General features: G+C 41.5%; 1 protein-coding gene across 1 annotated transcript in view; it reads right to left on the bottom strand.

Annotated features, from left to right (window-relative positions):
- Positions 1–15,536, bottom strand: part of LOC144767619 (putative methyltransferase DDB_G0268948) — a 495,479-nt gene that overhangs the window by 218,064 nt on the left and 261,879 nt on the right. The window contains exon 3 of the mRNA XM_078651026.1: positions 8,409–8,569. Within this exon, the coding sequence (XP_078507152.1) occupies positions 8,409–8,569 (161 nt within the window). The remainder of the gene's footprint in view (positions 1–8,408; positions 8,570–15,536) is intronic.

Raw genomic sequence — 15,536 nt, 5'->3', positions numbered from 1 at the left:
ATTGAGTATTTAGGGGCACCCTTGAACCTTAATCCTCAGATTACCAACCACCTGCGAAGAAGAGGACAAAGAAGAGCCGATCCCTGCACAACAAGAAGCTCCAGTGACTGACTTGGTCCTAGCTCTGCCAGCCTGTCTGCAAACTACAAAATCTACAAGCTTCCATGACTTGTCCTGCAGACCAGCAATCTCAAAAACCCTGGGAGGACTGCCTTCCTTCCATTAAAGACTCCTAATCTCCTCTGGACTGTGGGCCTGTCTAAAAGAAAACAAGCTTTCAAAAACCAAAGCTTTGCCTGCGGAATAACCAACCAACCACCTCAGCCAGAGTTCAAGTGGCCCACTGGTCCAGCAAAGGCTCCCCAGTGATTGGGAGCAAGGGTCCACCGTGGCCTGACCCCAGCTGGACTCCAAGTTGACTCCTTTAGCCTCTGCACAACTACACCTCGCAACCACAACCTGCACCTGTAAGCGGTTTTCCGACATCAAAGGACACCCTTGCACCCAGAGCCCCTGAGCCTTGGGGAGATCAACCTATGGTGTCCTGACACTCCTGCACATCCCAACTTATCTGTGGTGGAGTAGGTTTCCATCGATCGGCCTCCTGGCTTGAGCCTACAGCCATTTCCGAGTTCGAGATTCACTATTGGTTTTCACTGGGCACCCGAAGCTGTGTTGGCACTCTTGCACCTGGCTGCCCCTGTGCAGATGGATGTGTACGTTTGGTGTTGTCTTGTGACCCCTGTGCTTACCTTAACTTCCAGAGACTGGGATACCAAACCGTGTTACTTACCTGTAAGTAATACTACTTTCTTTATTGGATAACATTGGCACCAGATCCCGTTTTTGACATCTGCACCTGTCTTCCCCCATGTCGCTGGGGATGCAGTTTTATCACTTACCTGAACCTTACCTAGTACTGATTTTTTATCCAGAAACTCAATATTGTTAATTGTTTACTTACCCATAGGATATAATTGTATAGTTGAAAAACGCACTGTGTCCACTTTTTACATTGAAAAGCATGGATATTGCAAAACGTATTTATATGTGACAAAGTATCTTTGGTTGTATAAAATGAATATACTAAAAGTATTATTTTTACAAACCATTGGTTTCGGATTTAGTCATTGAGTGTGTCTAATCATTTATTGTTTGTGTCTGTACAAGAAATGGTTAGCACTGCCCTCTGATAAGTCTAACTGCTCTCCCATAGTACCACAAAAGAGAGCCTTAGTCTTATATACTCAAGCCTCTGTAAAGCCTCTGGGGATCCACTGAACTCTGTGCACACTATACATTACTTTTGTATAGCATGAACAGAGCCAGCTTCCTACACACATTAATTGTGAAAGCATCTCCATATAAATTAGCTAAGTTATAACAGTGAATTTGACCACGCTGTGTAGTGGGGGCAAAGTCTGCCAAGAGCCGGGTGATTGCTGTGGGAGAGTGCTGGACTACACTCCCCAGACTTCCGTGCCACCAACATCACTGCCACTGTGCCAGGAGGCTCCTATAAAGCCCCACCGTGACCCCCGCAGTATGGACAGCGTGCAGGCAATGCCCAGGTGGCGCCCGGGCCAAGGGCGGGCCCGTCTGAGCCCGTTTGAGACTGGTCGAGGCTGGGTTGGGCCATACCACTAACATTTATCTTCGCTTGCCGACAGCGCACTCTCAGCTACAGAAAGGTATTAGGCCATTTTGAAATTGCATTATAGTTTGAAAGGTCTGGTCATTATGAGTAGGTTCAGGCCTGGAAATGGACAGGGGGTTGAGGGGACATTGCATGCATTTTTATTAAGGATGAGTCGGTACTGATGCACCAAATTGAATTAACTGAGCAGAGACTTTCCCTTGAACCTCTACCTGCAATAAATGTTGATAATAGATCTGATACTAAGGGCCAAGCCTCTATGCTTCTATTGCCCCTAGCTCATGTTTAACCCTGGAGGCACCTGCAACCCAAAGCAACAGTTTAGTCTTAATAGATCAAGACATTGAGATCATAGAAACCCACAAAACAAGGGATAATGTTGATATTTCTAGTTCTCCAACCAAGTCTAACGTGGTTACCCGGGGTCAAAAAGCCAAATTTAAAACCAACCATGTGAATAGCTCTGCACAACCCTCAAAGAAGAGAAAAGGTCAGGCCATGGGTAAACAACATCTACCATCACCTAAGCTTCGGAAGAATAAATATATTGATAAGGAGCTTATTCATGAGACAAATATAGCCAATGCAGAGGCTGTCCCAGGGGGGGCAATTTCCATAGAGGTTGATTACTGGAAAAAGTTTTAAACTATGGTAACGGCACTTCTGGACCCGCTGATTTAAAGGTTGGCGACAATTTAAACTAGATTGCCGGTCCTTGAAAGATCTATGACAAACAGTAACATGAGCATGACTACTTGTGATTGGGGGAGAATAATGTTATTAACAGAAATATGGACAAACTTACAACTGTTAATACTATTAATAACCAGTCCGTTATGTACGGGGGAGGGGTGGTTACAGCATACAGTGGAGTACACCTCACATAAAATGAACTTAGCCCTCACTCATGCTCAGGTAGTAAATGCCCTAAGTGGTAACGAGTTAGGGAGCGGACAACATCATATCCTTAGCTTAATAGAAGGAAAGCAAAAATCATTTGAGGGCACACCCACAAACCTCCATTTACCGCCGAAAGCTAACCCCTATACGGTAATATTAGCTAATGTTCCTCCATTGCCACCAGTTGCTTTTTAACATTGGTCTTCATTGAGAAACAAATCACTCTACTTCTTGAGGGAGAAGACGGGGGTGGATGACTCACTGTTTACAGAATTTAAAATGGTATGCCAGATTGGGTGTGCCGGGGATCCACCAAGAAACTTCAAGGAGACTGTGTTGTTCTGTCTTTTAGATCTCCAGGATTAGTTAAATCCATATTGGAAAGGTTTAATACCAGGTTCTTGTGCCCAAGTGGAGTCTCTATTCTACCATTGAGTTTCTTTTATCAGCCACCGAGAGACCAGGGATCTGATATCGAAACGGTGAGACAAAGACAAATTAACCAACATCCCATGTACTCTCTATGGTATCACCCAAATCGATATGAGCCATTGAGTGACCGGGGAGCTATAGACTGACTGGTCTTAACCATTAGTGGCCCGCAGAAATTGGAAATTACAAATAGTAACCCCAAGGTAGTTTCTAATCCTCCTAATGGCTCGGCGGAGTGTTCACGTGCAATATACCAGGTAGGCAGTTTTGATCATCCCTCACTGGAAGTTTACGAGAAGCACAATGGAGAAATGAGCATTTTGTTATTGAAACATCCCGATGTTGTAGCTGGTGGGGCAGGGGTAGATATATCCACTCAAAATGTACACATCCTAAGAGTGGCCTCATGGAACATCGCGGGCATTAAAACGAGAATCTCAGATGAGGCCTAGCTATCATATGTAAGATGTTCCACATTATTTGACTCCAAGAAACCTGGAGCAGGGATGAGGTGGTCATTGATGGTTTCTGTTCATCTAATGCCCAGGCAATTCCATCTGTTGCATGGAGTGCAAAGGGTGGTTTAACAACCCTTATCTCGAGAATATTATGGACTCCCCTTGGTTTCAGCTTAGCTTGATCTCAAACCTAATTGATGTCCCAATTTTACTAATCAATTGGTATTATAATATCTTTGATTTTAATGACTGTGGTGTCATTATTAATTTAAAAGAGGAGATAAATAAGGGTGTAGTTAAATGTTTTCCAATCAACCACTCCCACATTCTGAACATACTGTGCAGGGTGAAGCTTTAAATGACATCATCGTAACTAACAACTTATGTTTTTCCAATACTCTGGGCTGCACTCCACTCAAACAATATCCAATATTCAAGGGTGAGGGTAGGGCAAACACTATAGACTTTATATTGAATTCTAGGAAATGTTCCCACCTGGTGAATAACTTTGCGGTGGAACCCAACCCCACCAGTGATCATGACCTCCTGGTCGTCAGTTTGCAAATAAAGGTATCAAAGGGTAACAATGATGAACTCCCCCTAAATTATAACTCTAACCAGGGGGTAAGATTAAAATGGAGTAAAATAACCCCTGTGGAATTTGAAGAGATATCGTACAATCTAATATTGATAAGGTTATGATATGGCTATCCGACGTTCCCAGTCCGGAGGAGGTCATACAGAGGTTTAAAGATATTTGTAAAGAAGTGGCTATTAATTTCACTAGGTCTATGAAGAGAAAAGAACCACAAGATGTAAAATGGTTTAATGCTGCGTGCTCTAAGGCCCAAAAAGATCTCATAAAAGCTCTGCATATGGTCCCCCTTGATGGGGATTTAATTAGGAATGCAAGACAAACCTATAAACTAGTAATTGGGAAAAGAAAAGGTGAACTAAGAAGCCTTGCATGGGATGAACTGGAGCTAGCACACTCAAGGAGTCTAGAGGCTTCTGGGAAGTTACAAATTGAACCCTCTGTACAAATGAGGCTAGAAACATGGAATCGTTGATAATTAAAGACGCATGGGTCGTTCATCTTTTAAAAATATTTAACCTCAAGGGTGTGTATCACTGCAAGATCAAAAAGAAGACATAGCTGTTAATTTCACGACTGCGAATAAACTGAGTATGTCCATTACGACTGGTGAGGTTAAAGATGCATTGCTGAAGGGCATTTCTGCAAAAGCCCCAGGGCCTGACGGTGTCCCTTTAGATATGTTCAAAGGTAATCTCCTAATATGAGCACCGCTGTTGGCAAATGTTTTTAAATCAGTAATAGTGGGTAGCATCCCTGATTCATGGAAAGAAGCTGTGGCGGTCCCAATTTATAAGAAGGGCAGTATAAATGATCCTATTTAAGCATGGGCGTAAAATCCGTTCCGCTCGCGGATTTTGCGGATTTTCGGTAAATTCGCAATCCGCGAACTCTCGCGAACTTACCGAAAATTCGTAAATCCGTGCGAAGCGGATTTTTTTGCTTGGTCGCACTTGCCAACTAGAATACTATACAATTTCGCGGGAGTAAACACTCGCGAAAAGGTGGATGCGGCGGGCAGCGACAATCTCGCAATTGCGAGATTGCAAAATTTGCAATTTCGCACAGGAAATCCACCAGCAGGCAGCATAAACCTTGAAAATTATGATTTTTATTAGAATAACTCCTCACGTTGACATTTGCCTGCACTTTTTTTTTTGCAAGGAGTCCATTTTGGGGGGGGGGGTGGGAGATAGGAAGTGCCCCACAGTCTCCAACTTCCTGTTCCTGTCCAGCAGGCTCCTCTCAGTGCTTTCTTCATGTGCTGGTAACTTTGATTTGGATCTTGACCTGGAAGCACTCAGCAGGTGCAAAAGTTCAAACTCATCATTAGTAACCATTCCCTGTAGTGCTTCCTGAGGGGCCCCTCCAGAGTTCAGTTGCCTACTTGCAACTATTCTATGACTTGGCCTTCATGGACTTATCCAGCACATTTGACACAGTTAATAAGAAGAAGCTGTGGCTACTCATGGAAAAGATGGGCTTTGAGGAGGCACTTATTACCCTTTTACGTAGGATGCACTCATCTACTTCTGTTTCTATACGCTATGGATCAGGAGGAGAAAAATCTGGGTCCATCGAATCCACAGAGGGCATACGTCAGGGATGCATTTTGGCTCCCTTTTTATTTCTTTTATATACAAATGGAGTGGGGATATTCCTAATAGAGCAGCACTTGGACTATCCGACTGTAGGAGGAAACTCAGTTCCCTTGTTATCATACGCGGATGACACCGTACTGCTGACCTTAACGGCCAATAGTCTTCAAAAGGCCCTTATCGCTTTTACTGATTTTATGACGGATTTGGGTCTTAAGGTCAATTTTAATAAGTCTTTTATCATGGTCTGTGGCCCTAAAAATACAAAAACGAGAACATTTGAGATAAACGGTAGAACCATTGAAAAGGTCCCTTCTTTTACATATTTTGGGAATGTTTTTAACAACAAATTGAACTGGGACAACTCGATTGCGACTAGGGCCCAACAGACCAGTAGAATTATAGAGAGCCTGTTTCGCTATGCATGAAAATTGGGTTATAAGCCATTCTGAGCTGGGATTGGATTTTGTTGACAATAGAGCTAAAATCGCACCCCTAATTTAATGGGGGAAAGTGTGGTCTTCGGAAGAATTATCATTTACCAGAGTGATTAAAAGGGATTGTTTAAATTTAGAAAATGTATTGTCCATTCCCTGGCTTTGTTCTGTTAAAAATGCTTTAATGAAGAATGGCCTAGGAAATTATTTTGACAATCCTGATGGCATACCCTCTAATATAAAATCAATGATTAAAAATGCCTATTATAATGAGATAGTCACATCTAACCTGGATGATGAGACCCCATCCCATGGGTCGCTAAATCTTCAACAATTTTACCTATCTTTTATACACATTCCCGCTTCCTTCTGACGAGGGTTTGTCTCTGCACAATGCACTTTCTCGTGGCTTTTCCCAATCAGGTGGGTTGGTGTGAGAGACTGACTCCCTGTCCTTGTAATAACTTAGCTGAACAAACCACCATGTACCTTATGCTGTTTTGAACTTTATATGAAGATATAAGTGCTCATTTTATTAGGCCCATCCTGAGGGAAATTGCCCCTTGCTCATACCAGGATGGTTTTAATCATTTACCTTCTTTGCCCCATGCCGTCATATGTTGTCCTGTGTTAGATTTTGTTAGAACTGTTTTGCGAATCAAGAAAAGATATGAATTATGATAGGGAAACTTGGAAATATGGTTTCAAGTAATTTTTAAGTTATTTATTTATTATGACACCATTGGACTGATATAAAGAAAATGGAAGTTTATACAAAACCCTGCTATGAAATGTTATATGTTGTTTGGCTATACTTATTAGGTGTAAAATGTAATATGGAATAATTTTTTTAAGCAGTGTTTTATTATTGTTACCATGTACTTTTATGATTCACAAGAATCAAATAAAGTTTTTCAAACGAAAACAAAACAACTGTATATATAAGGGCATTCAACCAGACAAAGTAGAGGTTTTATGCAAATGTCTAGCTGCCAGGAACTGGAACCTAGATGTTGGACAGTCTTTCCAATAAACAAACCTCAATGTGGAGGTCATATTGTGGCTACAAAAAATATGCCTGAGGTTTTATTGTACATTATCAATCTAACAGATAGGCTTCATGGAAAATGATAGATGATGGAGAAGCAGATGAGAGGAAATGGTGGAAGTTCTTATTGTCAACATGTTGTAAAGTCAAGGACTCAATTAACCATGTGGCTTGGTTGTCACTCAACACATACCATAAATCAATAAACAATTTTAGAGGAAACTGATATGACACAAAACTGTTCAGTATTTTTGTAGTGGCTTTTTAAGGGTAGGTTTGATTCAATGTAGAAACCCAGAGATTTTGCATTAGGGAGTAGAACGAGATATTCAAGTTGGTTTGGGTTCAGGCAGCACTTGAAGTGTCATTTCAGACTACCAACAACAATTAAAATAACTTTCTATTTTAGATCTTGTTTAGCTTTAGTTGTACATTAAATATCAATGAGGTGTTCCCAGGTAAGGATATTTTAAGGTAAAATTGACATGAGTCATATGATGCTATCAGCAAAACTGATGGCTGTATAAAAGGTTAAATATCATGAAGGTAAGGATAGAGCTATAATATATTCCATGTTTGACTGGAAGAAGAAGAGATTTGTATGGGTAAATCAGTATTCTTTCCAATTGATGTTCTCTTTTTGAGAATGGTGTCAGAGGTCTCCATTCATGTTGACTGGATGATGGTTCACAGCTTAAAGGCAACTGCAATAGAAGCTCTAAAAAGCAGGAGTCGCTTGTATCTTGGCATTGTTGATGACTTGCAGGGTTGAAGTTACAGTGGTGCAGCAAGGACATAATATAATCCAAAGAATTGAAGTAGCATGTACTAGCCTATATGGTTCTCAAGTTACAACTCAAAGGTTTTACATGGCCCTCTCCCAGTAAAGGAAGATAGGTGATGGGGCATTAGCTTTATTGGTAATCAAGATTGAGATTCATCACAAGGATCAGAGTCTGACCAATTTCAGGATGAATGGTTAGATTCCAGTGTGATGAAATACTGAATGATGGAAATATTAAGTATAATGATTATCTAGGTTTGCTTTAGGAGCTTGAAGGGTGTTGATCAGATCAAATATGAAGCAAATAGTGTCATGAGGGATCTCCTTAGAATGTGAGAGTGACACAGAGATGTTTGTTATCCACCTCAGAAAGCACCTTTCCCTGAGGCTTTCTTGTAATTCACTTCCACAAGGACTCCTTTGGCAAGGTCGAGCTTTACTAATGTTTTCCATCTTTATTGCAGCTCTTAACACATTGCATACATCACAGATGGCTTACCAGTAGGAAATATTCTTGGGACCAACAACCTTCTTGGCCTCATTGATCTGAGCTTCGCTAATGTCCACACCAACCACCTTCTGGAAATGAGGCGCCAATACACGTGTGCTCTGTCCAGTCCCACAGCCAACATCCACTGCCAGCATAAATGGCTTTCCCTTCTGATAAAGAAAAGATATTGTGTTAAAGACCTTAGCTAATCTTTCAAGTAGAAGCAGAAAAAAATAATTACTGAGAAATCTTGACAGAAATGTCTGAGTGTTGGCTGGCTGCTTCAGAATTGGTATGTGTGCAGGCATATTTCTTCATATAGGTTACAGAACATGGTACTTCTAAATGATACAATACAACTGACAGTTACAAGCTGAATGAGTAGTGTTAGACCTGAAAGATTTAGAGTGGTCTTCTCCATTCTTTGTGGGCCTTAAGACTCTGAGCACTTTACCACTGCCAACCAGTGCTAATGTGCATGTGCTTCTCCCCTAAACATAGTTTGATTGACTTATCCACAATTGACGGGCCTGGTTCACAAAGGTAAACTGAGACAAAAGTGTAACTTTACAACTTTCAGTATTCACAAAGGGAAATTATGAGTAGGAAAGTTAGACTTTTTTCTTAGTTAAACTTAAATTTTTGTCTTAAGTTTAAGTGAGACCAAAAGAAAGAGATTGTGCTTCCTCCTTGGGCTGGGTGTATATCTCTGCCAACCAAAAACCCAATTTTAATGGTGATCAGCAATGGAGATATGACTTGCTTTTGTGCAGTGCGGTACCGTGATTTTGTGTACAATACTACTGCATACCTAGACAAATACGAGCCAATTCTCCTTAATTGACACATTTGATTTTTCCAAACTTTTGAGATGATCTCATCTGACATGATGAAGTTTGAGCACGGAAACCTAGAAAGTTACACTGTGGCCCAGCTCAAGGGATTCTGCCAAGAGAAGAGTTTGTTTACAAAGGGGAGTGCTAGGAAAGCAGAACTCCAAACATTTTTGAGAGCATGGGCAGAAGCACACCTGAACTACACAGATAATGAGGAAGAAGGATCAGAGGAAGAGTTAGAACAAAACTAGGAGGATCTTGACATGCTACCTGTTGGGGAAGGAGGAACATACTCCCAGGACTGGAAGCCCATCTACGTGCAGGGAGCAGCGTGTCATCCACAAACCTATACCCACAGGACCTGGGGACAGAAGGTATGAGAGGGAATTAATAGTAAAGCTTGTAAAAGTTAAGAAAGAGCAACGTCTTGCAAATTTAGAGAAGGAACAAGCTCTTGAGGGGAAAAGGCTGACCATTCAAGAGAGGAGGATGGCCCATGACCTACGTCTCAGAGAGCTGGACTCCAGCAGTAGTGGTGGCAGCGTACCAGTAGTGTCTACTGGAGAAAGGAGAGTTTGCAACCCAAAGGATTTGTTACCCTGTTTTGTTGTGGGGAGATGCCATTGACAAGTGGTTCTCTGCCTATGAGGTCGCTCCAAGGCTGCACAAGGTACTCGAGGAGTCCTGAAGTGGTAACTCCTGGAGATACATGCCCACGGTGGGGAGGGACACACTTATGTCACTAGAAGTAGAGGATCAAACACAGTACACCCCCATGACGGCCATTATAGTCAATAAGCTTGCTCTGACCCCTGAGTCAAATAGACAAAAGTTCAGTGGCAGCCACTTAATCTTTTCACAAACCCGGGTGGACTTCCTTAATTATGCTAGCAAGGCACTGAAAGGCTGGGCGTGGGGCAGCAAGGATGATCATCATTCTGGGCAATCTGGGCTGTACAACTTGATTCTCAAGGAGCACATTCTAGATATTTGTTTTCCGGAGTCACACCAACGCCTGGTTGAAATCAAGTTGACTGACCCCAGAAAAGCTTAGGAACTGACATCTGGGCAGCACCAGAGTGCCCAAGAAGGCATCTTGATGGACTCCGGGACTCCCAAAGGGGTGGTCAGTGTTCCCATCACAAGAAGGAGGGGGGAGAAGGAGTTCTCTCAAAGACCCCAAAATAATTCACAGGGGAAAGGATCTCATTCCCAATCTGGCAACCAGAAATAGAGCTTCCTGACAAGAGTCAGCTAAAGAATCCCAAATGCTATGAGTGCTTCAAGTATGGACATTACAAGGAGGAACGCTGTTGTTGCATGAACAGAACTCGCAAGGAATAAGGTAAGAAAGAAGGCCCAAAAGAAAAAATTCAGGAAAGAAAGCAGCAAAGTGTGTAAGATACAAGGTAAGCAAGGAAGAATAAAAAGATAGAAAGAATGAAGGAATGAAAGAAAATATGAGGAAAGAAAGAAATGAAGAGAGAAAAACAAAGCAAAGAAAGAAAAAGAATGCAAGTAAAGAATAAGAAAGAAGGCAAGTGAGAAAGAAAAAAAGAAATAAGGAAAGAAAACAAAAAGCAAAGAAAGAAGGAAGAAAAAAACAAAGAAAGAAGGAAATACATTACAACAAAAGTGTTACAAGTGCTGCAAATTAAACATGATAAAGGCTGAATTTCTTCAAGGGCAAAGTTTATTAAAAAACAAATTGGTGACATTTACTCCAAAATAAGCATGCCCTGAAGAACTGTCAGCTTATAAATTTTTATGTATAAAATTGAAGCTTTCTGTTTGGGTACTGGAGGCACTGTAAATAAAGTATAACTTAATACTGAACAGTTTCAAATGACCGCAATCTGTTATGCTCTGAGCTACCAGCAACCACAACACGAGGAGGGACCAGGAGTGCATTATGTTCCAGCATACATGCTCTGAAATAAATACCAAACTGTAATAAAAGGCTCTGTACATTAAAACTGCAGGTGGCATATGCCCATGGGCATATCGGCAACAGAAGCGGAGCTCCACACTTGACACAAGGCATTTTTACATCTGTGAGGAGGCCAGTCCAAGTGGAAATTGACAGGAACCTCACAAAAGTTTGCAAAAGCTGGGAGTCATTTTTTTGTGTTCCACCACAATGCAACATTCCAGACACAGTAGTTCATGCATTATTTAGTTTTGAATCACACTTCAGCAAAACAACAGGCTGTTCAGTGTAATTTCCCATATCTAACTTAAGAGTCCTTTAAGTAGCACACATTTTTTTTTCTTAAGTTTCCTACCCACTTTCATGAGAGGCAGGGCCCCATCTTCCACAACATATCTAAGTTGGAACAGGCAGCGATGCTCTCTAGCCACTGACAAACAAATCACGATAAAACAAGCTGACAAACATAGCACTACCATTATTATGCCAGCCGCCGACTACGATGCTGAATGCACCCATCAGTTGACAAATAGGAAATATTACACCCCTATTTCCATAGACCCCATGGGACATCTGAGTACTCAGATCATTGCAATGGTATCTACAGCCGAGATGCATGAGTGGATCAGCAAAAGTAAAGCAGAATTCTTGGTTAATAACCAACCGAGGATACCCTATTTATATAATCTGCCCAAAATACAAAAAGGCATCCACCCACCACCTGGTAGACCCATTGTGTCAGGCATTCATTCACTGCTAGAACCCTTATCATGGTTCTGTGACCATTGTTTGCAATCAATGATAAAAAAAACTCCATAATTTCTACAAGATACCAGAGATGTGCTTAATTTTATAAAAAAAACACCAATGAAACATACCAAATTGATTTGCTGGTACAGGAGCAAATCAATTGATTTTCTGGAGAAAATTGGTGCAGAGTGCCTTTTGACAAAGAGGCACTCTACACCAATTTTCTCCAGACAGTGACCCTCGAAGTGGTGGAGAGTGCCCTACGCTCAAGTGACTGGGTGTCACACTATCCAGTCACCTTTATATTGGAATGCACCACAGTTGCCATCACCGAAAATGTCTTTCAATTTGGAGAGCAGCTATACCTCCAGACCTAGGGCACTTCCATAGGAAGTACCTTTGCCCAGAGTTAGGCTTGCCTACATGTGACAGCATTTAAGGAGGACAACATTTTCCATACCAACAACTGGTCCAGATATATTGATGAAATTATTATCTTTTGGAAAGGTGACAGGATTACTTGCAATGCTTTTTGTGACTGGGTAAACACAATCTATACCCTTTTTTACATTTCACCAGTCATATCTCTGATGATAAGCTCCCATTCCTGGATCTCATGATTCAGTTGGGTGAGGGAGGCAAACTAATGACCGCCACCTTCAAAAAACCCAACAGATTGTAATAGTCTCCTCCTCTAAGGTAGTCACCATCCCAAGGCCTCCCCTATCGGCAATTTTTACTGATGCGCCGTAACTGTAGCTCTATTCATGATTACAACATGCAGGCGCAAGACTACCCCTCACATTGTGTAAGTGGACAACAAGCAAGCGGGAAAAAACAACTGAAATGCCCTTTTAGAACACACCAAAAGACCGCCAGATGACAAACTCACTTGCGCAACTGCATGCAGTGCAGATTCCAACCGGATACTCAAGTTAATCAAAGAGCACTGGGCTATTTTACAGACTGTTAACCTTACAATACCACAACCCAGACTTGCTTTCAAACGTATCTCAAAAATTAAGGATATGCTGGTACACACAAGACTCCAAAAACCTGATTCCTCAGACAAAAGAACGCTTTTAACCTTACCACGAGTTAGTGGTCACTTTTTTTGTGGCTCATGTGCAGTGTGTGGGCTCACCACCCCAACGAAAGAGGTCACATGGAGTGACACATTCCTCTGGATACAAAACATGAATGCAAACTGTATGACTAGAAATTGCATTTATACAGTAACATGCCCTTGTGATAAAAGGTGCATAGGGATGATGACCAGACCAGTTACGACACACTTTACTGAACAAAGCAGCAATGCAAGGTGCAAGAAGACTAGCACTAAGATGTGTGCACACTTTGTCAACCAAGTTCACTCATCTTAGCACCAGGATACCAGTATGGTCACAGTGCGCTCTATAAATTAACCACACAATACAATATAGGGTCACTCACCTGATGATATGCGATGCACAGTTTTGGAAGCCCCCTATAATCTCGCCAAAAGAGAACAACATTGTATTTTTTTGGTTGTCTACCCATATTCATGGACGTAACAAGGACATATCTTGGGGGTTAGTGAACTCAAGACCCATACCCCTTGATGTGCTGGTAACCATTCATTTTTGATGGACCGCTCCTTTATGGAGAGTACATCACAACACACTTTGGGAATTACTTCAAGTCTTTTAGGCATTAATGCCATGTCACAATGATTTTGTAGCTGGTTCCCCATGTGAGGCATCATCACTGAATAATAAGCTACAGTGCACCACATATTGTAGGGCAGCATTGGCCTTTCACTGTATTTTTGCAACCTTGCATCTTTTTTCAAGGCTACTGATCCCAACACATCAGAAAGGCATGTCCCACACCACGCCCACCTGTAACGTTATCGTTTCTGGTTTTCTCCATGCAGCACTGACCAACTTTGACATCCTTAAACTTTGGGTGTTTATTTCTTCATTTGGGAACTACTTTTCTTCTTCCTGTTTACTAACTGAATGCAGTGACTGCTTTATGGATGTTGCGATACAACTTTCTTTCTAATATACTCTATTCTCCCTCACCACCCAGCTACACAGTCGATTCGCTTTATGGTTCGTGAAGCAGGAGTCGCTGCGGAAACTTTGCATCCTTCCTGTGCCTTTATTCCCCCCCTCTTCCATCCATGGCTTCTAGTGCACGCTCTACTTAATCTAGCCCATGCTTTCACTTAAATAATGACAGGTTCCGTATCCTCTTTTCAAAACGTCGTTTATGTTTAGCTCCATGTGCAAATTAGAATTAAGTAGATAGTAACATGACTAACCGGCTTTGAGTGGTAAAACTCCGACAAATGCGCAGAAATTACTAACATTGGGTCTTGAGGTACCGCGTGCCTGGCATATGCTAGCCTGAATTTAAAGAGAGCTGTCGCTGCTAATGCTTTAGCTTAACAAAGAAGAAAGTAACATGGGATAGAGTAGAAGTGGGTGGTGAACAGTGAGAAGCATATATTTGAGAAATTAACATTTGTATGTGATTCCTTTATTAATAGAGTATGTTTGGGCCTATTGTTACGCATAATGAAAGAAAGGTTGCTGTGAGATGGAGGCAAGCCACGCATGCGGTGTGATGTCAAGATGTGACCTGCTGACCGTGTGGCTGAATGGCTGCCAAGATTCAAGGACAAGAGTCGTGTGAAACAAGCCCTAGACTGCGTAACTGTATTGAGAAATTGTTATTTAATGTGCAACAATAGATGTATGGGAATTAAATAAATAAAATTTGCAACTGAGCAAAAAGGGGAAGGATTTGCCAGATAAAGAAGGATTAATAAAAGAATATGTCAGCATGAGGTGACATCAACTCCCCTGCCCCTATCCAATCAAAGTCCGTGTTCCGTCAATATTTTCACGTTTTGAGGATGAGACATGCAGATTTAAAAAGTATAATTAGGGTGACTTAAGAAAGTGTCAGTCAGACATCGATGCAGAGAGAGAAAGGGAGAGATACGAGAGAGACGAGAGCTGCTGTTGATGAGCAAAGGAGAAAACAGACTGAGAAGATTCACGACTGAACAATAACCTGATTAGATTGAAGATTCCGGAAGAATATCGAGGAGGAAGAGAGTGTAAGAAAGGGATGCGCCCTGGTGCTTCGGGTTTGCAGAGAAGTTTAGTAAGTATTTCCCTGTCCTGAGCCTGTCCTTTAGTCTCTGTCACCTGATTCTTAATCAGGGACCTCCACCAGTCCTTTGGCCAGAGGGTTAGTTTTCCATTTCCGCCACTAGGTAATTATATTTCTGTCTCAAATGTGCATATCTTTTGCAAATATATGGTTTATTATGTTTTCTATCATCTATCCACTCTTAGTCCATTGATTTGTTGAAGAAGTCTGTGAAATGAATGTACATTGTTTAATGAATTTTCTCTCCCATGAAAGTTTGATGGTGTTTGCACTGTGAATTTGTATTAATGAGCATTCATGACTGAGATTTAGATAAACTTATTGTATCCTACCCTGAGTCTGTGGTTTATTTCAGTAAGATCTGTAAGTTTAGTTAGTTAATTTGTTCATATCACCATCAACCACTCAACTAATGGTCCATCAAGTGTTGATCTGGGAAGATTAGTTGGACGT

The sequence above is a fragment of the Lissotriton helveticus genome, chromosome 7, assembly GCF_964261635.1.
Source record: "Lissotriton helveticus chromosome 7, aLisHel1.1, whole genome shotgun sequence".
NCBI classification, from domain to species: domain Eukaryota; kingdom Metazoa; phylum Chordata; class Amphibia; order Caudata; family Salamandridae; genus Lissotriton; species Lissotriton helveticus.
The sequence above is the reverse complement of the archived record's forward strand: the minus strand, read 5'-3'. Positions and strand labels throughout refer to the sequence as shown.